Source organism: Anser brachyrhynchus (assembly GCF_964034855.1).
Source record: "Anser brachyrhynchus genome assembly, chromosome: 5".
In the NCBI taxonomy this organism is placed as follows: Eukaryota; Metazoa; Chordata; class Aves; order Anseriformes; family Anatidae; genus Anser; species Anser brachyrhynchus.
In genome coordinates, this window is record NC_137699.1 from 57130938 (window position 1) to 57157724 (window position 26787).

At 38.5% G+C, this 26787-nt stretch overlaps 1 protein-coding gene across 1 annotated transcript in view; it reads left to right on the forward strand.

The window, feature by feature from the left end:
- ADSS1 (adenylosuccinate synthase 1) overlaps nucleotides 1–14604 on the forward strand; it is a 27579-nt gene extending 12975 nt beyond the window's left edge. Inside the window, exons 2-13 of the mRNA XM_080596355.1 lie at nucleotides 1675–1777; nucleotides 3228–3290; nucleotides 4072–4122; nucleotides 4455–4521; nucleotides 5673–5780; nucleotides 6140–6221; nucleotides 7220–7346; nucleotides 8551–8705; nucleotides 9839–9963; nucleotides 12001–12098; nucleotides 12595–12744; nucleotides 13568–14604. Of these exons, the coding sequence (XP_080452481.1) occupies nucleotides 1675–1777; nucleotides 3228–3290; nucleotides 4072–4122; nucleotides 4455–4521; nucleotides 5673–5780; nucleotides 6140–6221; nucleotides 7220–7346; nucleotides 8551–8705; nucleotides 9839–9963; nucleotides 12001–12098; nucleotides 12595–12744; nucleotides 13568–13620 (1182 nt within the window). The 3' untranslated portion in view covers nucleotides 13621–14604. The remainder of the gene's footprint in view (nucleotides 1–1674; nucleotides 1778–3227; nucleotides 3291–4071; nucleotides 4123–4454; nucleotides 4522–5672; nucleotides 5781–6139; nucleotides 6222–7219; nucleotides 7347–8550; nucleotides 8706–9838; nucleotides 9964–12000; nucleotides 12099–12594; nucleotides 12745–13567) is intronic.
- Nucleotides 14605–26787: the final 12183 nt, after the last annotated feature.

Here is a 26787-nt window from a genome sequence, read left to right on the forward strand (position 1 = left end):
AGGTTCCCCATTTTCTCAGGAAGCATGAAAATTGGTGTTTATAGCAGAGATTAAATCAGTGTTAAACCAGACTGAGTTCATTTCCATCTTGCTGCCTTCTATACACAAACAGGAAAGGAAAGCTCATTGTCTCAATAGTTACTAGCTTCTTTCTTCAGCCCCATACCTGTATAATAAAATAAGTTAGTTTTCTATCACTACAATCCATCCAATCTCTGACCTTTTAATTATCATGTAAAGGAGTCTCCTGCATGATTTATTAGGCTGCTAGTTAGCTCAATACCTTTGACTGGATTCAGGTTCCTACGGCTGGCCTATTACATCTGATAGGCAAACTAAATACTGTGGAAGGTTCTGCTTTCTTCAGGATTCTCTGGACAAGTTATAACTCTGCATTAGCAAGACACTTTAAAGTCCTTCCCAGCCAAAGGATGACCTACCCAGATATTTGCAAAATCAAATGAAATTTGTACACTCCCTTGGCACGGTATATTTTTAAACTTTACTGTTGACCTCACATCTTCCAGAACATGAGAATTACTTTTGTCATATCTAAAGGCACTATTTCTTTCTTAATGTTTTTCTCCATCCCTACTTCTTTAAAAGTTGTTTTTTTTATAACCCATATCTTTTTTCTTTTTTTTTTAGTATTGTGTTTCAGCATATACCCACATTTTGAAAGGAATGTTAGTTGCTATTTTCCTGTACACTACATATGAGCAAATGAGTAAATGAAACTTTGGATGAATGTTGCGTGATTAATTATTATAAATGAAAGCTCTGTGAGAAAGGACAGTCATATATCATTTCCAGTCATTCAGCCAACACTCTTTATTATTTGCAAATTATCAGGAACAGTCTCAGTTCTCCTTCGAGTAGACGCCATCATTTCAGACATTTCCACATCATTCAGACTTCACAGCAAATCTACTAAGATTTGTAATTATTTTAAAAAATAGAAGGAAGTCCTGTAGCACCAGAGCAGACAAGCAGTCGGGTTTCCCAACCTTATCAGTAGAAGAAAAAACTACATCACTGTCAAAACAGCAGCAAGCATTATGTCTACTGATAAAACAGGATGTTTAATTTGTAAAGTTCTTTGCTGTTTCAGTTTCGATCAAGGCATGACCTTTATTTATTCACTTCTTCCCAAATCTGTGGTGTCTTAGCACCGTCTTTTAAAGCCTTATTGGTAAAAAATCTGTTTCTTGAGAAAATAACAGCTCCACTCTCAGGTGTGGTAGATGATCATCCAAATTAAGAATTGCAGCAGGCTCTATAAAGGTGTGGTGATGGTGTTTAGTGGGATGACAGGGATACTCTGTGAAGCTACAAAGACTACACATTCCCTGCTTTTTCCATCTCGAGCACCTTGAGAAGTGGCAACTGTTTTTTTTTCAGTGGGCAAGAAGAGTTTCCATTCAAAAGGAAATCCTGGGAGATGTAGGCTTAACCCCAAGGAAATGACCAGGCACAGTAAAGGGTGGGTTTGTGTGGGCATGCCAGAAATCTTTTGGCTTCATAATTCTCCTGTCTGAGCCCTTTTTACAATACTCCAGTATCTCAAGAAACTATAAGGTGGAGAAAACAGTGTCCTAAGACATAAACACATAAATAAAGTGCATTTAGAGTGAAGGTATAGGATAACTAACCCTGTCTTTCTTTCTGTTGCAGGGTGGTAATAACGCAGGTCATACTGTGGTTGTTGATGGGAAAGAATATGACTTCCACCTGTTTCCTAGTGGCATCATTAATCCAAAGGCAATTTCTTTCATTGGTAAGACAAAATTGGTACTTACTTAATGAAGTAATACTTCAGGGCAGCTAGCTACAACCACAGTTTATAGTAACAAGCAAAGAAAAACATAGAATTCACTTTAGCGTCAGTTGTTTGACTTTGCATTTCACTGCTGCTTTAATATGAAGTAATTCTACATTGTCTGCTGCTAGAAAACAAGCTAAGAATCCCCCTCTTTCCATCATGTTGTCCTTTCTTATTCTTTGTTATAAGCTTGGATCCTGCCCTCTACTTCTTTTTTCCTGTCATAATTTCAGAAATGTAAATGCTACTCTTTGAGAACACAGAAAACAACTAAATAGGCTAAATAAATAATAATATGTACCCCTGGCATCCACTTGTTGACTTTCCAGAAATAGGCCCCAAGATATAGGGCTCTCCTTGGAAGGTCATCATCCAGTCTTTTTTATATATATATATATAAATATATAAAAATATTTGGTTCACATTACAAACTGTTTAAGATGATGTTACATTTCACTGTAATGATATTTGATGCAAACAGCATCATTAAAAAGTTTGTTTTGCTTACTGGGCATTTACCTCCTATTTAAGTGATAGGCAAACTGAAAGCTTAGACTTATCCAAAATTATGATCCTTTCCAAAAGAAAAAATGCGTACAAAATGTGCAAGAAATGAGTAAATGAGTGTATTTCAGTGAGCCACAGATCTGTAATTTATTTTGTTCCATTTGATAATTTCCAAATGGATGTTTGAAATAAATGAAACTTCTTTTTTTTCATACTGCTAAGTATGGCATATTATTTGGCTTTCCAATTTACTCTCTTGTCAAGTAGTAAAGAGTGTAACTAAGTTACCCTAAATTTAGGCAGAGACTGTTTGCAGATATTTCTGTTCCCGAGAAGGAAGTAGCAGCTGTTTTCAGCCCACTACATCATTAATCCTCCACATCTCATCAGTTTTGTATTGCTTGTGGATCTTAAATTGTAGCTCAATAGTAGGGAGAAGGCGTTGCTAATGCGTTACAGCACTGGTTTGAGCTGGGTTTGAGATAAATACATGAATACTGAGGAAAATTTAAATACTGTCACACAGACTTGTCACTGTTATAAGGCCACAGACTTCTTTGAGCTTTCAGCAGTGAACAATGGCGACTAAATTCCTTGTTCAGAGTCCACCACAAACAACGAAAAGAATCTGCTTAAGTCAGCTGACTTTGGATCAGGCCCTGTGTTCAAACCTGAAATAAGCAAGTTCTGTTTTTTTTCTGATCTTAGCAGACGTGCAGTTGCTTACCCAAAGTAAAGATTTATCAAAAAAACCTCTCAAGATTACATAGTGAGAAATGTGAGAAACTTAGTCCTCCTTTTTAAATAAAATTTCAGACAGCAAGTATTTGCATGCCTTGCATCATAAGAATGAGTATTTTATTGCTTGCTTTAAAATAAATCTTTTACGTTCCCAAAGGTAATGGAGTGGTTATACATTTACCAGGCCTATTTGAAGAAGCTGAAAAGAATGAGAAGAAAGGTTTGTATCAAGTAATTTAACCTTGCTTGACATTGTCAGCCAGGTTGAGGTTTTTTATTAAGCCGTGGTTTATTACCATAAATATTCAGTGTGATAACATTCTGGATTTAAAATAATGAAGAGAACGGTGTTAAAAATTGTGTTATAGTCTTCAAAGAGATTTTCAAAAGTAGTCTTTTCATGGGTTTTCATAGCGATATGTGACATTTTAAACTATATCAGATAGAAAATAAAATCCTTAAGTGTGTTGCAAAGCTCTGTTTTACCTCAAAGGGTAATGATTTAACCAAGAGTTTCTTCGTCCCTGTTTCCCCAGGTGAATACAAAATCCTGCTTTGAGCAAGGGTTTGGAGCAGATGACCTTCTGAGGTCTCTTCCATTTTAAATTGATCTATGATTCTTTATGTAAATTCTCTATTTGCTAGGCACAAATGGAGTTTAAGTGTTTTATCATATAGCAAGTTAAACGAGGATCATATTTCCTTATAAACTAGATGAATCTTTTCAAGAAATGTGTGTAAGCCATAGCATTCTGGTGTTCAAGGAGAACAAATAGCTGAGTCCATACCAACATGGGAAAGCTGAAAAAAGGAAATGCAAAGCTTGTTACCAAAAATTTGAGTCATTTATGTGTTACTCGTTTTGTCTGCAGTATTCTTCAGAAACTAAATAAACTAGGAGAAAAGATAGAGGAAAAACTCAAAGTAAATCTCCAAGTTGGACCAGTCAGAGCATCTGAAATCCTACTTCTTTTTTTTATATACTTTTTTTTTTTTTACAGGTTTAAAAGATTGGGAGAAAAGATTGATTATATCAGACAGAGCACATATAGGTAAGTGGTGATTGAAGGGTAAGGAAAGCTAAACAGCCACTTTAGAGTTATGGTGGAATCACATTATTACTCTACAAAGGAGGCATGCATTTCATCTGATACGTCTTGATTCTGTTGTGTATCTGAAATATAACAGAATTTGTACCTGTTAAAGAATGATGCTTTACATGTTTTCATAGTACTAACTTTGTTTTCACATTGTGAACATAGTCCTTGAACTATTGTTAATAACAAATTGAAAACAAAATTAGTTCTGAAATTATAGATGTCTGTGATTTAAAGAATGCTTTTCTCCTTTGATCTGTAGTTATGTGTTTGGTTTTCCATTGCAGTGTTTGACTTTCACCAGGCAGTAGATGGGCTCCAGGAAGTGCAACGTCAAGCACAAGAAGGAAAAAAGTAAGTATTTTCAGCACCTTCATATCATTAATAATAATTTGGAAAACAGAAAAGCAATATATCTATAAAGAGCCTTGCTGATTTTATTAATTCTGTGACTCTATTCTGTTCCTACATATTTTAGTGTATGAATTCTGAGGTATTACTGAGGATATAAATTCTTACTTCCATTTCCCAGTTCTCTACAACATATAAAGACATTTTCAAATTCCTAGCAAATCCTCTAATCTCATTTGCTTTAAAGTGATGCTTCCAATCCTCTTTAATACCAACTAGTGATGCTTTTTGAATTGGGTCTGAAGTGTTGGCAAGATTAGATTACACGCTAGTAATTGTTTAATGTATATTCAGTTATAGTTTGTGGAGATATTAGTTTCTATTTTAATCTTACACAGTATGTAACTATTCATACTTCATTATTCTGGTTTCTGAAAGAACAAAGGTTCATATGAACACACTATTTTTCTGCCTGTTAGTCTCCTATTAATGTTGATCCCATTGGACAATTTCAACCAATCTTAACATACAGAGGTCTCAAAATTATATATTTCTAAAATAGGCATGCAGATAGGAAAGCAGCTTCATTTTTGTCCTCATCAAGGTAAAGGCTGCAACAAGTTCACTGGGATATGCATGGTATAAATAATGATTTGGATTGAGTCTTACTCAAAAAGACTACTGGAAACAAAGCCATAGGAAACAAGTTTCATCGCTCACAAACTGGTTGTTTACAATATAGGCAGTGCTGCAGCTGTGACAATGACATTTGTTCCCTTTCCTTCTTAGGAAGGGACTTAGTAGTACTACAGGATAGCATAGTAACCATCATTGCTCTGCTAAATCTGTGTATACACACACACTCTAGACTCAGCTTGTTTCAGCCAGATCCAAGGCTTAATGGTATACTGCATACCATTAATATTAGCAATATTTATGTAAATCCACTGAAACATGAAAGTTGCTTTATACTGACTGTTATAGAATGTTAGTGACTGTTTTTTTGTTGTTGTTGTTGCTGTTTTTTTGTGTCAGAACTTCTGCCCAGTATATAGAGTACTGAAGAGCTTTAACAAATTAATTGGCATAAAAATATTTTTGCATATGTTAATACATGTTTGGTTGTGGTTTTTGGTTTTGTTTTTTTCAACCAGTATTGGCACAACAAAGAAGGGGATTGGACCAACATATTCTTCCAAAGCCGCACGAACAGGTCTTCGAATTTGTGACCTCCTTTCTGACTTTGATGAATTTTCTTCAAGGTACGACTATTTTCTTTTCTAAATATTATGTTAGTCGTATATTTTGGCTGGCAGATTTACTTTTAAGGAGATGTTTATAAAAATGTGTCTGAATTTTGTATATAAATTATCTAGAAGGAGAAGAAACTGGAAAGAATGTGTATGTGTGTATTTTCTATACTTCTCAGAGTTTTTTGTCATTTAAATTATAATTTTATATGTTGGGAAACGCACTGGTTGAGGTATCAAAGTTCTGTGTATTTTCTCAATATAACTGTCAATGTATGCAGTGTATAATATACCCTCACATCTTGCCAGAGGTTCTATGAACAGTAACTTAAAGACTGTTCTTCACAGATACAATTTTGAATATTTTACAGATTTAAAAACCTGGCACAACAATACAAGTCAATGTTTCCAACATTGGAAATAGATATAGAAGGACAACTGAAAAAGCTAAAGGTAAGGATATAGCACTTAATATTTGTTCAGTTTTGAGTGAAACTGTAGAAAAAATATTTTAAATTGAAATTAGAAAAAAACCCTATTTTTTTAGTTAATTATTATTGCTGATAAAATAATTAATTTAAATGACAAGTGTATATGTTAAGGAAATATATGTTGTCGTTATTGTAAAACCTTTTTAGTAGGAGTAACTGTTTCATAATAGAATGTTCTGTTGTGGGAATTAAAATACATTTTGTAGTTAATGTAATTATTATTCTCATACAATGTTTTACTTTTTAAACTCCAAATAACTGTGTTAAAGTAGTCAAGAGAATGCAGAGTGACACTTGCAGTTAGTGGTTTCATTCTGGCCATGACTGATCTAGGCTACCTGAAAGACTTCCATACTTACTAAAGAATTGCTTGTGGAATCTGTGTTTCAAGATCCTGGTGTTATTTATAAAAAGACATTTTTCTTATAAATTCGGAAGAGCCACTGGTAAAATGTCTTTGAATATGTAAGAAAAAGATACTGAAAGAATATCTCTTAACTTCCCCAAGTTTTGTCTGGTACTTGTTCAGAGCTAATACCATACCTTTAAAGATATTTTTTTTAATATTCATGGGAAGTGTTTTGTTTTGTACTGTTTTTCCTCTGGAGCTTGAATTATTTCTAAGTCCTAGTCTCTATTATTTGTCACTGTGTCTAGACTATAGTCCATCAAGAAAATGAGGTAGGCATACATCATCTCTGTGAACAGAAATGGTATAGAAATTATGGCATTCCAATGCCAGAACAAACTGTGTTTTCTTATGTGACTGGTTCAATATATTAATTTGTTTTTAATAGACTATAAGCTAATCTTTGAAATTTTCAGGTAAAAAACAGTTAGTGAAGCTGGTATATTAGGGTTTTTCTGTATGTTTCATCTTTCAAAAGTGATCACAGTGTTCCTTCCAGCCATTCAGGTAGCGTTATCTGGGAAAGTTGACATTTACACTCAAATTTGCAGGGATATGCTGAAAAAATAAGACCGATGGTTCGAGATGGCGTATATTTTATGTATGAAGCTCTACATGGCTCCCCAAAGAAGATCCTTGTTGAAGGAGCCAATGCAGCACTACTTGATATTGACTTTGGTAAGTTAAATTGTAAACTCGATTTAACTCCTAAGAGTGTAGTTTTATTTTGATTTGTGCTTATATCTTCTTTGTAAACAGTAGGAAAATAGGGACACAAAATAATCTTTGATAGGATCAGATCTCCCAAAAGTAAAACACAGTGAGGCAGAGATCATATTAATAGGATTAAATGCTGAGGGTTTAAATATTGATTTTTACTGAAGTTTTATTCCAGTGGAGTTGAAATTTCCCTCTTAGATATTCTTGTCTTTATCACTTCTAAATGGTCGTGCACCATGCCATGCAGCTAGCCCACTGCAGCACTGCTGAGAGTAATTCCTTTGCTGTGGAGAGAGGATTAAACCAGTGCAGATAACCTGTAAGCCTAGTTTCTTCAGTTATCTCTGCTCTGCTCTCTTACCAAAAGTCTAATTAAACCACTTAAGTCTCCACAAAGGCGAAACAGAGCTGGAGAGATGCTCTGATCCAAAGTCACAGTGTAGAGGTCTTGATTAGCCTCTTAAGGTGTAGCAAATTTGCAGCAGATACACAGAGCTACTTGTGTAGGGCACTGGGAATGTCAGATTGTGACCTTTACACCAGGCTGTCTGTGGATGTTGCAGAAATACTTTCTGTGATACATAGGGCAGTGAAAAAAGCTTTATACAGCAACAGCATCCTGTAATAGATCGAGTGTCTGATGGAAGTAGTACTGAGATGCTTTTAAATTTCTCCCTTGGGGGCAGTCCTCAATGAGAGCTGCAAAGGATGAATGCAAAATAACTTGCGCATTGTAACAGATCACACATACTTGATACTTCATGTGTAAGAAAGTAGTACATTTTCTTATTTGGCTGTGTGAAGTTCTTGATCACTAATAATATGTTAATACAAAAATGCCAGGATAAGTCAGCTATTTGACTGGAAAAAGTCATTCATTTGTGGGGTGGGGGTGTTGTCTGTGGAGCTTTAGAAATCTAAATACATATCATTCACTACAGGAGGAAGCAATTTGGGAAAGAACAGCTTAATTTGTTCTCTTTAGGCAAAACGGGGGAAAGTAGTAAGGAGGATTTACCCGCGGCTTTGACTGCTATTTCAGTTCAGCTTTAAAGCCAAACATACAGATGAAAACTCCTTTAAAGGAAAACCTTCTCATAAAGGCAAGTCAGTCTTAGTTTCTTTTCACTGCTGAAACGGGATTGTTTTGTTTTTCTGACAGGCACGTATCCTTTCGTGACTTCATCGAACTGCACTGTAGGTGGTGTATGCACTGGACTTGGTATTCCCCCCCAGCACGTTGGTGATGTGTATGGCGTGGTGAAGGCGTATACTACTCGGGTGGGAATTGGAGCCTTCCCAACTGAGCAGATTAATGTAGGTTTACTGTTACAAAATGTAATATATACAGTTGCCAAGAAATAAGTTCAAGGGGTAAGGGTATACTGCCAAATAAATAGGCTCTATAACAATGCTAGGCTGTTGCAATCATGAAGACAGGAGTTGCCTGATAAACTTCAGGCATTTTTCTTCAGAGGAGAGAAGCACAATCGTGGTGACATTATTTTGCAGTGACAGTTCTCTTGCAATGAATGATATGAAAACAGATATCATTGTATGTAGTCTAGTTAGGTGCATTTCAGTGGGTTTGTTGTACACTGGAGCTGTCAGCACATCTCAGGAAAGCTTAAATTACAAGATAGAATTTATGAGCTTAACAGCCTTTGTTCCATATGATGTACTGAATAATTTTGGTGTGTGTCAGCCAGTCATGCACAAATTCATCAATAAAAAGAGGGGGACAGATTTTGATTCTTTCAAACTCTCTATTATATTTTCATTATCACGAAACCAGAAAGCTCAGGATATTGATTAGAGCCATACACACAGCATTCTCCAGGTCAGTGATCTGAATTTGATTTAAGGATGTAGTCACTAAAATCCATTCTCTAATGGCTGCAAATGAATTAATGGTATCCTTTAGTTTTATAGATCATGAATGTGAAGTTTTCTTAATTTTTTTTCCATGTTGTAAAAATTGCCAACCCAAACAGAACAGTTGGCATTCCCATATTGTGGTAGAACCTAGGAGCTCTAGGCATGAACAAAGCGTCTATTATCCTAGACATTGTACAAGCATTGGTCTGCCCCAAACATGTACAGTCTTGTCCCTGAAAACAATAGATGCCAAAAGACAAGATTGAGAATATAAATGCAAGCTCATAAAAGAAAAAAATAGTTATATTAAATAAGTATCTTGGAAATAAACATCTTGTGTGTGAGAGGCTTTACTCTCCAACTAAGTCACATTCTAAGAAAACTTTTTTTACTTAATTTTTTATATTCTTTTGCTTTTCCATAAAAAAAAGCTTTGGGATTAAACAACTGTATTTTTCTTGCTATCTGTCTGTATTTGTTTATATTTTCTTTTCTTGCTGCATTTGTTTATATTTTCTTTCCTTGCTATTTTTCAGTGAAATACCATCATCATTCTTTCTGTCTTCTTGTAGGAAATTGGAGATCTTTTACAGTCCCGTGGCCACGAATGGGGAGTAACAACAGGCAGAAAGAGACGCTGTGGCTGGTTAGATCTTGTCATTTTGAAATATGCTCATATGATCAACGGATTCACTGCGTAAGCATCACAGATTTTGCGCTACATTTGGAAGTGATTATTTTGTGCTTCGCAGAATAAATATGTAGGTAACATTAATATAAGTCAGTAAAGTGTTACATTTTAAGCAATTAAATTATTCACAGCGGGCAACTGAAAATTGTCTTGATGATACAATAATTGACAGTGGGCAAATGAAAATCGTCTTTAAGCTAATAATAATTTTATCTCCTTAGACATTTTTTTTTTTCATATGGAGTGATTTCACATCATCATAAACATGATTTTTTTCATACGTGTTTTCACTTTACTTGCATCAGATGACCAGTGTAGTTTGGATCAATATAACAGTTTTTGCAAATTGTTTGCTTTTCTTGATCCAGTGCTTTCTTATTGACTTATTTAAAAACCATTGGTTTTGAGTTTTGGTTGGCTCTAGTGGATCAGATTGTAGGACCCATTGTGCATCATTCAGACACATTTACCTCTTTAAGTGAAATAGGTGGGATCACACAGTGTACAGTAGCTGGCACAGCTCAGACAGGTTCGTTTACCTAGAAAGGTGTATTCTCGTAATGTATTATAAATGCTGCTTTTAATGGTCTGAGCTTTTATTTTAATTGGGACTGAGTGACTTATTTGGTTGATGAAATATATTTTCCATTATAAAATAATTTGAATTGATGTTTTAAAGGAAAAGTGGCTGTTTAAAGGAACTGGTCTAGACCATAATGCCATCAGGCTAGCTTATGTCTAATGCTGGTAACTATAGTGAGCCATTAATTTAAAGCTGATTATCAATCTGTATTTTCAGAAAAAGTTGCATTACAGTTGTGTTCATATAAGGTGTGAACTTACTCTTTGCATTCAGGCAAATTGTTTATGTATGCAGACAAGTAACTGTGGGCATTTCAATATTTTATAATCTGAGACTTAACTGGTGTTGTTTATGCTGTTAGTGCTACAATGAAACAATACGTATAATGATCTTTGTTCATTAATTTATCAGAAGGGTTTTTAAAATCCTTTTTTTTGCTTGAATTTATATTTCGCTTTTTGTTAAAACGGCTCTGGTTTATGTTGGAATATTTCTTAGGAAAATACTATATTTCCTTCCATTTCAGTTCTATACAATTACTTCACTTCCATCAACAAAACTCTTATGTCTGGTAACTCTGACACTTAAAAACGGGAGATAAAATCTTGGAAAAAAAAAGCTGAAGAACTAGCTCTATGTTGCTTCTTTCCCCAAAGTTGGTCTTGTTTACTCTTTACATTCAGCATATACTTACTGGGCACATACAGCATGGGCTACATATGCATAAACTTGGCCAAATCCTTCTCTATTCATGATCAGTCAAGGCCTGGTATATTGTTTCTAGAGGATTTGACTAGTTTTAAAATGCAGTTTTATTCTGATCAGTGACTGCTATGATGTCTTCCTGAGGTTCTATTTTTGTCTTCCAATATGCTCATTCAAAAGATGGAAAAGGTTCATTAAACTGATGACACCGATAGCTCAGACAGAGTACTGAAAGTAAGACTCAGATCTTCCCGACTGTACTGAATACAAGCATAATCTGGCATCTAAAACCATGTGAAGTCTGTTTTAAAAGTGCAATTTAGTAAATAAGCTTGTCTTATAGTTGTTGTGAATCGGGAAGAATAACAGAATTAATTACTATTGGTGACATAAAGTGACGTGCCAATGTACACACCCAAACTGAATCCAGTAAGTAGCACTTTTACACAGTCAATTTGCATTTTAATGCACAGAACTGAAAACTCTGCACCTGTATGAGCAGCCAAGCATTTGGAAACACATCTTAGTAACTCAGTCATGTATTCATCCCAGAGGCATGAATTCAATTAACAATGTTCATATTTGTGTATTTTCTGCTACTGGGTTGCCTGAGTTGGATCTCCAAATACAGAGCTAGGGGGAAAACAAACAAACAAACAAACAAACAACAACAACGACAGGTGGAAGGGATTGATGAGGAAGATGACTAAAATATTCATCATGTGTATGACTCTAACCAATGTTTTTCTGTGCAGTTTGGCCTTAACAAAGCTGGATATTCTTGATGTCCTTGATGAGATTAAAATTGGTGTTGCTTACAAATTGGGTGGAAAAAGAATTCCATATTTTCCAGGTATGCTATTAAATATCTATGTTCATTTTTCTCTTTCCTGCCTGTTAAGTTGTATATGTTGGGAAAGACTGCTTCTTGAAGTCAGGCTTGATTTCTTTTTTTTTAGACCTTGTTGTAGAAATTTTATTATGTGCATGTTAGCAAATCTGAACAAAAATTGGAACTATTCTAAACTTCAAGTAAATTATTTCCTCAAGAATACTGCTGTAGTTTACTGACAACACAGGGTACATCTTAAGGTTTTGACAAGAGGAAACCGGATTACTGGGTCTTCTTGAATCAAAGTTATCTTCCCAACTAACAGAAATTAATCTAAAATTAAGAATGATTTAACTAACCAACCAGTAAAAAATCCCGTGTTTGTGTTTGGTTTTTTTTTGTTTTCATTTATCTATTTTTAAATGTTGTCAAAAAATCTTGTTGACAAGAACCATAAGTGTGCTCTGTTAAGGTGGAGTAGCTAAACTCAGCTGTGATGAAAATTCTTCTCCCACAGCTAATCAAGAGATATTACAGAAGGTGGAAGTAGAGTACGAAACAATGCCTGGGTGGAAGACTGACACAACTGGTGCACGAAAATGGGAGGACCTCCCACCCAAGGCCCAGAATTACATCAGATGTGTGGAAAACCACGTTGGAGTGCCAGGTAAATCCTTCTGCAGGCGTACACATGAGGATGCCACAATACACAGAAAAAGCTATGTCAATGCATGCAATTCATTAGTCAGGGAGTGGCCTGATTTGGGCAAGAGGTAATGGAAGTGTCTGTGGTTGGGCTGATGATGGTAAATGACACCTTGCCAAGAAGGTACAAAGGGCGATGTTTTGCAGGCTGCAGTGTTGCAAACAACTCCAAGCTGCTGCTGACAAGAATTTATGCAGAGGAAAGATGAACACATACTGTTCTTGGCAAAGTGCTGCCTTCTGACAGTGAAAACTTAGGAATCTCTGCACCATGCTTCAGTGCATAGTTAGTCTAATGTCCTCCCTTTACTAGTCTCTTCATTTTGCTTCCTGCACTGCATCACTGTTTGAACATAGACTTCTCTCTACTTTTAATTTTTGGCCCTCTTCCACACTTCTCAGTGTAAGGAGATAAATGTGTAATGGCTACATGACTATTTAGCCCAATTCTTCCACTTGGGAAAATGAGAATCTTAGCAGGTGTTTAGCTATACATCGTATCACTCAAGATAATGAGAGTTAAACCTGCAACAAACAGGCTTGACCTTCTCTTAGGTCTTCCATCTGCAATGCTTTAATTATTTTGTGCATTTTGAATACAGTATGTATGCATCTAGTCTGGTAATGCAACAGAAGTAAAGTGATTTTTGGATGGTAAAACTTCCTGGCAGTGTATTTCAGCACAGAGTTGGCTAGTTTGTTTTGAAGCATAATAAAACGCTACCATTCATTCATTGTGTTTACTCTCAGTAATTCTTCTAATAGATGTTTTTTTTCCTCCCTAGTCAAATGGGTCGGAGTTGGAAAATCAAGAGAGTCAATGATCCAGCTGTTTTAAACAAAGGAAGAACTTCAGTGATGAGAAGCACAGTTCAGTGTTCATCTGTTCGTTACTGCTGCTTCTTCAAAGGGAGACACTATGTAAAACCAACATGTTCTTCTAGGAATTGAATAGAAACAAAATACGTATTCTGCATTGTACCATTTTATTTATCTTAATGTCTCAGTACATTCACTGTAAAATCTACTTGGTGGCCATCATCAAAAAAAAAGTGCATAACGAAGTAAGGAAAATACATATTTTAATTTGAGCCATGTTACTATTCGAAAGACATCCAGAGTTATTCCTTCTTGCTGAAGCTGGCATTAAACCTTTTCCAGCAGTTACTGGGTGACTTTAGAATTGTGAAGATTGCATTTATTCTTCAGGTGTTAAAAAGTCTGTGTCTTTAGATTGGCAGTAATAAAAGAGACACTGTGTACTTAGAGTGTAGGATTATACAGATTTTCAATTTATAAAATACAGTAAAGTTAGGTAGGTATTTTTGACTGCACAAAGCAAAGCAAATACAATTATCTATAATTTTTATATAACTATTTTTGTAAGAGCCCACTAAAATGTATGGAGAGAAGCTAAAGTATTTTTATCACAGAGCCTATTCTAGTAACTGAAGTGACATCTGCAGAGGGGCCAAGCTGGAGAAAGTTGACCTAATAATTCTTTCAAATACCCTGTGTACTAACAGGCAGTCCCTGTGGAGACTGTCAGATGTGCAGTCTTCATTTTATGCAGTAGGTAAGGAGTGAATGAAGATGGAAGGAAAGGTCCTCAGGGTACAAAACACATGGGGAGAGTGGAGCCAAAACAACATATTGTGTTTCCTCAGTGAACCTGAGATATTTCTTCCTGCTAATGCAGTGATTGTAATTTCCAACGTTTAACTGTAGTTATCTATTGAGGATCTTGGGACTTGCGGCTCTGTATGGCACACTCGCTTCCACAGCTCCTGTGTTTCCAAGAATAAATCAATGCATGACTTAACGATGACTGCTGCAGTATTTACACCCCTCACACATTTTGACCTTCCTCAGCAAAATGTAATACCTAATAATAGAAGGGGATGACATATGGCAGCCAGGGTTCAGACATGTAGAAGCCGTGGAGAAGTCCCCAGAATCTTCAAGAAGGTTGGATTTCTTTGTGGAACTTCTATAATGGCTATATTGCAAGAGCTCTCAAAAAAAGACCTACCTCTTGTAGAGGAAAAAGAATATGCTAGAAGCTGAGTTATTCCATAACTGGAATTTTCAGAGTAGTTGTTTCTTTTCTATATATGTCTCAGAGAGCTATAACAATATTTTTGTATCATTCCCTGAGGCTGTGGAAAAAGGCATCACAACCAGTAATGTCATTATGTAATGTGTGAAAATAATCCCTTTTCTGTGATAGTAACTCAAAGGATACAAGACAATAACATTCTTTGCATCAGAGATGGAGGGAAACAAAAACCTATCTTGTGTAACTCATGTTCAAAAACATTTGTGTTAAGAAACAGTTGCAAAAGTACTGGCATAAGCACATAGCATGCACTTATTTTAACTCTTTACAGATGTGTTGCTGCTGGTAGGGCAGAATTTTTACACCTTCTCTCTGCAGTACAGTCTCTTCCTACCTGGTTCACCACAGACTATGGCTTCATGCCTTAATCAAATACTTAACATCTAATAAAAAGAGCCCAAAGCTGTGAATCCAGAATTCAGCCACAATTCCTTTGTTGGTCTATGACAAGTGATTTAATTTCTATTACTGTTTTTCAATCTGTAAAATAGCAATTAGGAAAACTTCCACACCTATTTTACGCTATTTTTCAGAAGTCTGTGAGTCAAGTCCTGCAGTCCTTGCTCTAACATACGCGAAGAACCTCTACCCTTCATATTTATGAGTGCTCTTATGGAAGAGCAAAGAGATTTCTGACCTTATTTAATGTTTGCAAAGCACTTGTGAAAGGTGCTTGGTAAGTGCTAATTAGTACAAGCACCGTGAAATGTACGTCATTTAGATGAGGTAATTTAAGCATAAGGATGCTTGGAGATACAGTAATTAAATTTTGTTTTCATGTGGCTTAATCTTGTGACATTGGCCTACTGGATGGTCTAGATCTATTCCTTTTCTTGGCATCATCTCCATGGGTGCATTTGTGTTAGGGATGGATGCTATATTTAAGCTATCTGAGGGAAGTATTTGGCATATTAAAAAGAAAAACAAACAAACAAACTTTTTTTTTTTTACCTTATTTTTCACAAGATTTCTCTGTTGTTCCCCTAATCTTTCATTTTCCAGTATTTTTTTCCATTAGTCTCCATTGCCTGTATTTGTATTCAAGGTTTCTTCAAAAACACAGTGATGTTGACAACGGACTTGATACAGTAGACAATTATCCTGTGACTTACTCTGTTGCAGTAAAAATATCATGCATTTCATTTCATAGCATGGGTTTTTTTAAATGAAATTTTACGCCTACTGAATTTCACGTGTTGTCACTGAATTAAATGTGAATAAGTTCAGGTTTTTATTGAAAAGCTCTCTAATCTACTGAGTGACATAATGCTTGATAAGAACTTTTTAAATGTAAAGTTGCTTTCATTTTCGCCATTTCCCATTATTTTTTGAATTATTTTGTATTGTTTGGAATTTCATTTTAATAACAATCACTGTGATGAATTTGACTTCTTCTTTCTCCCCAACTAAATGCAGTAATAATGACTGAAATCGGTTGACGCATCATCCTGTTAGATATCTTGATGGAAGAATAAGGGTAAATGTCTACCAAAACAACACAATTTGTTGTAAAAATTAAAGTTTTTAAAAAGCAGCAATTACTGATTCACTCATGCACATTAATATATTTGACATATTTGCTCACACTTACCCTTATAACATGGCCTTCTTAGTCAGGTGTGTGCTTCTTAACACGTGCAGTATAGGATTTTGAAGCTTTTGTAATTTTTAATTTGGCTTTCTATGGTCTGACAGTTTTGGCATGATGCACTTCATAAAAGGAAAGAAAAGCATTTCCATAGTAATGTGCAAACTATGCTTACATCTTTCCCTCTATGCAGATTTTTCAGATGAATTTTGGATCCACACCTGTTATTTTGTCCTGGAAGACACATTAAAATCAATTTAAAGTAACAGTGCTTGCTTTCTCTCTCTCTCTCTCTCTCTCTCTCTCTCTCCTTTTACTTTTACAAAATGCACTTCATACGAAAACCTGGTTCCGTATTTCATGGATTCTAGAAACTAACTAGCAGCATTACTGAAAGAATGGATATTTTCTTTCAGTCTATGAAGAAAAAAATCTCAGTATTTGGATTTTTTTTTAATTTTATTACATATTCTATAAACTTGATGAGACTCCTTTTCAGAAACTGGGCGGTGATCCACCTTTACTGATGCAGGGTCAAGGTTAGTCCTCTTCAGTTATCTCACAGGGATGAAGAATGGTTTTACAATGAAGCAAAACATTTCCTTGCTGCATCAGTTAGGAAATGCACTAACGTTCTTTCTGTAACAGATGGCTCAGAATAACTCAAGTGAATTCCATCAACATTCACTGTACTAGAAAGGAATGGTAGATATCAAATGTACAATGTATAAGGGCTTCAAACAAGTCCTGTTAGGGCTTTTCAGAAGCTTTGATAGAAATGACTCTTCTCATCCATTTCAGAAGCATTTTAGGAGCCTTGAACTGCAGGTGAGTGACCTGTCCAGCCAACGAGAGCAGGCGCACAATTCACAGCAATGCCTACGAGATGTAAGAGAGCTGCGCTGCTAATTAACCGTTTCTTCATTTCCTTTGCATCGCTTATATATAAATTCACGTAGAATGATGCTTGACTGGTAGCCAACGCATCTGAAGCAGTTTGATCAAACTCCTTGTGACACTGGCATCACTCAAGGCAAAAAAAAAAAAAAACACTGAGTAAGTATCTGCTGAAATTACCCACTGGGCAAGCACTCTGTTTTGTTGCTGGTCCATCTGTTGTCTATCAGCTGGAGAGCAGTCTTAAGGCTGGGAGGGAGGAAAGAAGGTACACAGCATGGTAAAAATGGGAACAGTGAGACCGTCTGGCCGTTGTAGCACTGCAATTAATATCACCTCTCTGCTTGTACACACTTCCCGTAACAATTTATATGGGGTCAAGCCTTAGCCAGCTCCTTATACTTCATGGAAGTAGCCTGGCTTCTTAATTTTTAATATGTTTCATTTCCATCAGAGGGCCAATTTCAAGTCCTGGATGTTTGCAAAATGGATGAACTGACATCACCCTTTTAACTAGGCATCAGGCAAAAAAGAAACATACTGCTCCAACCGTATTATCTTTAGAAGAGGTCCCTATTTGTGGCGCAGGCGCTGTATCAAGGGAGCAGCTTGTGGATTTGTTGGCTACTAAATATAGGGGAGTTTATTAGTGTTGGTTTCGTGTCTTCATTAGATTCATGTTGCCGATTAAAAAGAGGGTGCTTGAGACATGGAGCTGCTTGGCCGTCACTGTACTACACAGGGTTGGTGGTGTGTGAGGAATGCATCGTGCAGCCTGCTTCATGGAGGTGAGAAGCTTTGTTCTTTCCTTCCCAAATAACAGTCTGTCAAAAAGAAGCTCTGGGAGGGAATACCAGGCAGAAACCTTACTGTCGCTTTTACTCTTTGTGAGGCTGAACCTTTACATATTGCTCAAGTTTAAAGTAAAACATCATCCGTGCACAAATCAGTCATAGGGACATTTAAAGAAGTAAAGTCTGAATAAGAATTTCAAGATTTTGCCTTTTAATTTCCTATATCTTCACAGGAATCTAGTTGTTCTAAAATACTTCGGTGTGCTACTACTATCTGTTCATTTCTGCTGTAGAGACTGCGTTAGATATTTGCCTGTCAGCCCAATGAGACTGTCCAGAAGCAAAAAAAAAAAAAAAAAAAAAAAAAGATTCAGGAAAGGAGATGTTCTGTAAACACAAAGTGTTTATAGCTTCCTTTCATATATCAAAGTTTGGCCAGCAGCTGCATTTTGCAGTGGTTGGAAGTAGTACACACTTGAAAACTGTCTACACAAATGTCTTTGGCAAGGACATGTCCTTTTCAGGAAAAAAATAACACTTGTGTATTTGAATGTTCTTGCAGTTGAGATAATGTACCCTTACACTGACAGGCATTGCCTTTTAGAAGTTGAGCCCATGTACTGGAGTTTGCATTACAGGCCTCTAAATAGTGCCTCAGACAACAGCGTTAGGTTTCAGGAGACACCTTCCCAGTGCTTGGTAAGTGACGGAGTGCTCCGATAGTTTTTGGTGGCTGCTGAAATCCTTAAAATGCCCTGGGCAGAAGTACTGGTGATTTGTTTCTTAAGAACCACAGAACAGCCAAGTGCCCTTGCAGCAGAGATGGCAGTATGCGTCTTCATCTTCCCCTTAATCGGACAAAGCTTTGAAGTGAACTGTGCCTAATTCTTCAAATGTGTGGAAAAGGCATTTGCTGCTGAGGTTTGGGGAAGCCCGGCTGGCCTGTGAATAGGGATGCTCCTGTGCAGGGGTGCTGCAGTGAACCTTTGGTGCACGTGGCAAAACAAAGAACTGGATGAATACGGTGCATTAGCAGTCACTGTCATAGAAAGGTATTTAATGGTGTTTTTTGCTTCTGAAAAGGAAATTCTGAGTCACAAACCTATTGTATTTGGAGTCATGTTCCTGTTGAGATTCATGAAACAGTGCCATGCTCTGCCACACATGGAAACCCGGCCTGTGATGAGTGAAAACATTTTGAACTGGGAGGAGTGGCTGGCAGCAAAAGGCAATGACCTCGGTCAGCTTGAGGGCTGGGCAACAAAAAGCTCCTGAGGCTGGGGTAGAAGAACAGGGTTCCCCGCCTCTCGGTACAGAGGGAAGCACCTGGCTGAGCGGCAGCTTCGCTAAACAGGACCTGAGCTTCACAGCAGGTGCCAGGCTGGACACGAACCAACAACGCACTCGCATCTTGAACAAACCAGCCTGCATGCTGGGCTACAATACCAGGAGGATAATGGCCAGGAGATCGAGGGAAGTTATTTCCAGTTACTCATGCTGGTGTTTAATACCACTCAGCCATGCTGAAAGTCCACTGGCATGTGTTGCAATGTTTTGTGTCTGGCAAATGGGTGAAGAAGAAAAGGAGAATCAGGCGAGATGGTGGGCCATTCTTATTTCCAGAATCAGCCTCACTACAGGTAAGACTAGCAATATTCCCAGTGCACGGTCATGTGTATATCAGTGCTTTATTGCTTACTTAGCACACTACAGCATCAAAAATAGGCAATGCTGGTCAAATTCAGAACTTGCATTTTGTACTCCAACTTTCTTTTGCTTCAGTTATTCCAGCCAGGAAGACCGTGTGCAGACTACAGAGTCTAGACCATCAACCCTCAAATTGTCAGCATAATTTTTTCACTGTCTTCTTTAATAGTATTACACTTGGTGTTCTCAAAAAAATATGATACCATTCCCAATTTGAGAGATTTATTAAAAACATTTCTTCCTGCCTTGCAATCGTATTCACGCATTCTTTGAGAATTCTGGATTGCATTTTGTATCTGTACCAACAGAGCTGTAATCACGTCTGCGTCAGATGAAATGTAGTTAGAAGACATTTATTGGATAAGTTTGCAAAAGGTTTGCCTTGCCATTCTGAAACAGCATTATGTTTCTTTCTATAAGTTCTAAAGATTACTGGAAAAGGCAACTAAGAAATCAAAACCATGTTTTAGGTTAGGATTTGGTCCACTGATTTTGGGCATATACATTCTGCAGACTAGATCTCTACTTCTACATCAACGATCTCTACTTGCCTACACTGAGTGGTGAAATAAATTTGGGGGCTGGACAAAAAAGCATCTCCTACTTTGCCAGAAGAACTGAAGCTGGAGTAAAGCAGCAACAAACTCCTGCAGAACAGTGCAGGGTGCTGAACTCAGCCAAAAGAACTACCAGGGACCGGGACAAGAACTGGAGGGCAGTGAGTTTTGAAGAGGGATATCAGGCTACCCTTCCACTGTTCCGTCAGTTGTTCAATGCCAACCTTACTGTTTTACGTTTGCACCAGATTTAGTGATGATACATTTATACGGTAGCTTTTTGTAGATTCTAGATCGCAATAAAGAATCAGGATTAGAGAAAGAGGCAATACTGAATGTCCTTGCCATCAATCTGGAGATCTTCCAAATCTTGAAGACAAGAAAGTTACAATAAAAGATAAGAATATGCTGTCGTCTGTCACATCGATATCTTCTCTGAAATTCTGATGCAGCAACACAAAAGACAAAAGTTTAAAAAAAAAATAATCAACACAAATAAGAAACCAGAGCATATAAGTGGCAGGAATGTACTGAACATATGTATATAGAAAATGATGCATTTCAATATACACGACAAAAGGTCACGTGGAAGAAATAAAAGACACTCGTTAAGGCATTACAAATGAGATAAGACAATTTGCCTATTAGAGATAGCTTTGCATGAGATTACATGATTAAAAAACCAAAGCTGGTACTGCTGGAAGTCTGAGCCCTATGTAAAATGTACTGACGATTTCCATCCTGGGGAAACACGCCAGCAACACAAAAAAAAAAAGTCTCTATTAATTGGCACCCTGGATAGCGGGCCTAGGACTGAATGTTACTTTTATAGTTTGTAGCACACCACTCGTGCAAACTGCTCAGCAGAGAGCAAAGAGAGAGAATGAGTGCCTTGAAGTCTTCCCAGCGTAAACAGCTTCCAACCTAAAAGGCTGTACAAAGAAAATGTCCACGCTAGCCCTAGTGACGGTTGCTGTGGCTGTGGCATGTTATCCTGGCACTGTTTGGACACTTGCTTTGACTCCGTGCAGTTTCTGTTTTCCAGACGGAGACCCTCTCTGTCCAGGGTTGACAAGATAGTCACACAAACTTAAAATAAACATGCTTTGTGGGCCGCTGCTGCGGAAGCGCCCGTAATACCTAGTGAGCGCAGGGTGCCTGCTCCTTTGCCAACACGTGCCGGTTCTGTCCTTTGGGGCTGAATGGGTGCGCCTTGAGCCGTTCCAGCTAACGGCTGCTTTAGGGAGTGAATAAAGCAGGGCACGGAGGCACAACGAACAGCGCTGTCCTGGAGCAAGGCTTCGTTCCGCACCAAAATAACAATGCCGGGTGCGGACCGGGCGCAGCTGCAGTGTGGAGGCAGAGAGGTTTTCCCGGCCCTCCCCATGCCGTGCGAGGAGGAGGAGGAGGAGGAGGAGGAGGGTGTCGTGTACTGCAAGGGGCTAGTGAAAGGGCAGAGGTACCTGCACACACCGAGTGATGGAACAGCTCTTCTTGGACTCCAGTTTAACGAATTTTTGCACAGTCTCTTAGAATTAAATGAAAAACATTGCCAGCTCCAGAGGAAGAAACCACCCCTCCGGGTCAATAACAGCAGTTCTCTCTGCCTGATCTCAGGTGGCGGACGTGGGCATGGGGCTGCTCTCACGTCCGGACACTCATTCAGCCTCACACAGGAGCTGGTTACATGCCGTGGTTTTATAGCCACACAAAGCACGTGGATGTGCATTGCTGGTGGGTCCTTAATTCGGTGTCCACCAAGTGTGTGTGCGTGGTGCGTGCGCGCGGGCTCTGTTTGATACCCAGCTGTGTGGGTTTTGGGGTTGTCTTTCTTCTTGATAGATTAAACGGGAAAGAGGCAAACTGAAAGGAAACTGTGTACAGCAGAAAGGCAGACACACAACTTGAAAGGCCGGGAGCAACAATAAAAACTGGAAAGCAGCCCTTTTGTACGTCGCTGTCAGCAGAACAATCACACCTTTGTAACAGCTGTAACAGTTTACAGAGTGCCCTCTAGTGTAAGTGGGACCTTCAAGTATTTTGATCTACTGAGCAAAACTGGTCTGTCTCACAGGAGCACTCTACGAAACTCAGCCGTGCCGTGCTAATTTAGGTGCAGACACTGGCTGCGGTGCCAGGGTGGCAGAGGCTTGGCTTAGCAGCAGCATGCCTCCAGAGCCAGCCCTTAATCTCCTCCCTGGCTTAATGCTCCCAGCTCTCAATGCTCCTCCCTGGCTTACCAAACGGTTTTTCATGTGCAGAGCGACTCGTCAAGATCAGGACGTGAGCTGGGTCGCTCACTAGTCATAGTAAAATGACGTGCGGCTGTGTGCTGGCACTCGCTCACAGATGATGTCTGAAGGGTGCAGCCCTTTGATAGGGGTTGTAAACGTGTCTGGTAAGGCTGACAGTGTGATACAGAAATAAAAGGGCACAGAAGAAAGGAAGCAGCCCTGGGCCGTTCTAATAAAAACAGGTGTGTTCGAGACAGTTTTATTATCCTCGAATCCCTACTGCAGATCACGGGAAGAAGGGTGCGGTGGGGCTGAGGGCATGGGGTGCGGTGTTGTTCTTCGGTCCTGTGCAGGGATGCGTGTGCATCCCGATCCCAGTACATCACCTGCCCCAAAACAGGCTGCGTATGGCACATGGCCACCTACAACCACCGCTGTAATAAATGTTCTACCTAAAAGAATTTCCAGAATATTCGTTTCACCGTTTTGTCATGAAAACGTTAGAAAAGAACTAGAGAATTGGCCAAAATGCTTTCCTCCTTTTGTATCAGTACAAATTGAGAAGAATCATTGAGGAAACTCCCGATGTACAGCTGTGTGTAGTCAGAGCCCCACCTCTAGGTATAAAGTTTTGATTTCTTTATAAATGGCCTAATAATGAAATAATAGAATAAATGGGGAACTTTAATTACAAATGCGTGTAGGGGAGGGCTTTGAGAAGGATGAAATATATTTAAGGCTTTCCAGTGCTTATAGGAGCCTACTATTAGACCCTTAGAACAACTTAAAAGTTAGTATAATCTTCTGGATTGCTATTTTTCTGCCATCTGTTCCTAAAATTGAATACTTTAACTTGTTACAGTAAATGGATAAAGGTTGTTTGCAAAGCAAGGCATAGACAGGAAGATTGGAGTGATGAATATTTAGTTTCACAAAGCCAAATCAGACATTGGGAATATTTAGTCTGACACTGACTAAAACACAAGGCAGAATTTTCCTCAATTTGTTCTCTTCCAAATGCGTAAGTTCTTTTCCCTTTAAGAAAGCATCCAATCCTGATTTGCAATGTCTGCGATTCACACTGTCTGTGGTTTCTATTCCAGACTACCCGTTTATTTCTAATTACCAAAAATTACATTTTGGAGCAGTTGAAAGCATTGGCAGACAGGCAAACATTTACCTCGATTGTGTTACTGAAGGATCAGAAACAAAAATAATCTCTCAGTGCTTACTGGAGTACTGAAAATCTAAATCTGCCCATTTTATAGGCAAAGTCTATTGTAATTTGGGTCCAAATGTGATGTTTACTTAAATTTGTCTTGGTGTGAAAGGAACGTGGTGCCAGTCTTTACAAAGGGATCGCTGTGATCCTGAGGACTAACCTCAGGCAGGTTCAGGCAAGATGTCTGTGTCTGTCAACATATTTGTAAGTAATCTGAGAAAGGAGATGAGCAGAGAGGTATCAGTGTTTGCTGCATTATTGTGTAAAGTCAAATCTAAAAGCCGGCTGGGAAGAGGTACAGCTGCATATTTTCAAGACTTTCACTACACCTAACAGGCAATAAATTGGCGGTGTCAGCAAGTGTGCAGTAACACGCATGGGGGAAAAATAACCTCAATTATATACATAGAATGATGGGTTGTGAATTAAGCGATTAGAAAGCGATTAGCACTCAGGGGAGTGATGCTGCGAGTCATTTATGAATAGTTCCCTGAAAACACCGGTTTAGTTCTCAAGCAGTAATCGCCATGATCAATTAGATGTTAGGAATTATTAGGGAAGGGACCAAGAAAAAATCTTTAGGCTTATGCTGCCCGGATGCATAGCATGTCCACAGCTGGAGCACTGGCCACCCTCCTTCAGAAAGGACGCTAGGGACTATGAGAGGTACAGAAAATGATTGGTTTGGTTTTTAATAACATTTTGCAAAGTTGTACATCTTGCTGGACAAAAGAAGAAATTAAACGTTACCAGTTTTGAGAGGGGAACTGGACAGATTCATGATGACATACTGACAACTATGAAGATCCAAATGGAAACTTGGGCTCAGAACGTTTCTAGTCTCTAAACTGCTAGAAGCCTCAAAGGAGGTGAACTATGGCCAGAATCCTCCTGTGTGTGCCCTGACTTCATTGAAGCGCTGGTAGAAATGGAGTATTAGAAGACACAGACTTAGTGAGCGCAGCCCAGTCCATTTTGCTCTTCAAATTTGCTTGCTGGAAATGGAAGCTATTGAAAATTTGAAATGCAATTTTTCTTTGTTCTGTAAGAGAGAAAGCTATCAACCAGGCAATTTGTCTGTAATATTCACACGGGCATGGGAGAAGCAAAGTAGCAAGAAAAATCCTGTCATTTTTATTCTCTGCTTCCTTTTACAAACATGTTTTCGAGGATAAAACAAAATTATCATATTTCACAATTACCATTAGTGGTTTGGGATTTGTTTGGGCTGCTTTTTCCTATTCAGAAGCTGTGTAACAACACACAATCTCTTCAAATAACCTGGGAAATTGTCAGCATTAATTTTCATGAATGCTCAGTGCCAGCAGTCTTTGCCAGATCAGATCTCAGCCTTTTTTCTACTTCCAAATCACCAGTGGATCTTCCTCGAGGCTTACTGCTGTGACATTAATAAAGTACTGGGAATCATCCTGTTGGGTAGCAAGTCAACAGACCGGCAGGTGAACCAATTCCATTTAGGAAGCTAAGATACATTGATACAGAAAAAAATATATATTTTTTTTTGCCTTAATACCTCTCACAAATAGGAAATATCTGATCAGTAACAGATGTTATTAAGGTTGAGGCTTGCAGAGAAATTAAAGAGGAGTTGTCAACACCCGCGGATGACTCAGTGGCAATCAGATTTCTGCATTTGCCCTGCAGTGGGGTGGCGGTGGCAGCCTGCAAATGTAACAGCCCTCAGAGGAACTGTCCTTAAATTTCCTCCTCCATGACAGCTCCAGCAGCACCACTACAGCACGTGCTGGTCACTTTCAAATCTATTTCATATCCCCAGATCGCAGCTTCAGAGCACTGCGAGCAGAAGGGCGCTTTTAACTTTGTTCTTTGTGTCTCATCCAGGCCGCAGGCAGCTGAGCTCTGCCTTTTGCCATCCTACTGAAACGTGTGTGACCTAGCGCTCTCTGTCCTGACGGGGCACGGTCTGAGCCAGTTTACATTTCCGCTCACTGATGTGCCTCAGAGAGCTTCAGGGACACCAGGGCCTATATTTAAGGATTATTTACAAAGAAAATGCCTGAGAGATAAAGAAAAGACGGAGAGTTTTCCACAAGCAGAGGAAAATTTTCTGTAGAATATGTTTAAGCGTACATTTACAAGTACACGCAGAAAAAGCCGAAGTATAAATCTTTGCAGCTGTGTGTGGCAGGAGCCAGACCTTGCAGTGTGGAAGGTATTTTTGTGAATTACAATTTTGTGCATTACAGCTGTAGCTTCTACAAAGCGTAGCTTCTACAAAGCTTCTTGAAGCGTGCGTTTGTTCATCAGTGCAGAACCCCCTCCTACACTGACTGCTACTTGGCGTTGGATGTGGCACTTAAGTTACAAAGTAATAGGTACATTGCTGCAGCCAGCTTACCAGTCAATAGGAAATTAATTACAATATTTCTTCATCACACTGTGAAAGCAGCAAGTCCCAGAAAACTCGGTGATTTTAGTGAAACTGAGCAGCAGCCTCTGGGACACGACTGAGTCCGGCCTGGTGGCCCTACATGTTTAACCTGGGGAGCTGAGAGAGTCTCTGACCAGCCCGAGGCTCTCAGACCTCATTTCAAAACTGTGAATTCTTGTGTTTCTGCACGTTTTTGGTAGTTCTACAGCATTTGGACTGATATAACTTTAGTAAGCACCTTAAGGAGGAACTACTTGAAGCTGTAAACAACTGTGACACACACGACATTTACATAAGAATCTGAGTCCAAAACAGCCAGCGAGGAAGGAGAGTTTATCGAGAAATCCACACCCCAAAGCCTCGCTGGCGTCGCGGTGCTTTCCACAACAACAACAAAAATTTGGGAGCCTGTGGGAGGCGTCTCCAGGCGGGCTGACGGAGCCTGTGGGTGGCGCAGCACCCCGGCACCTCCCA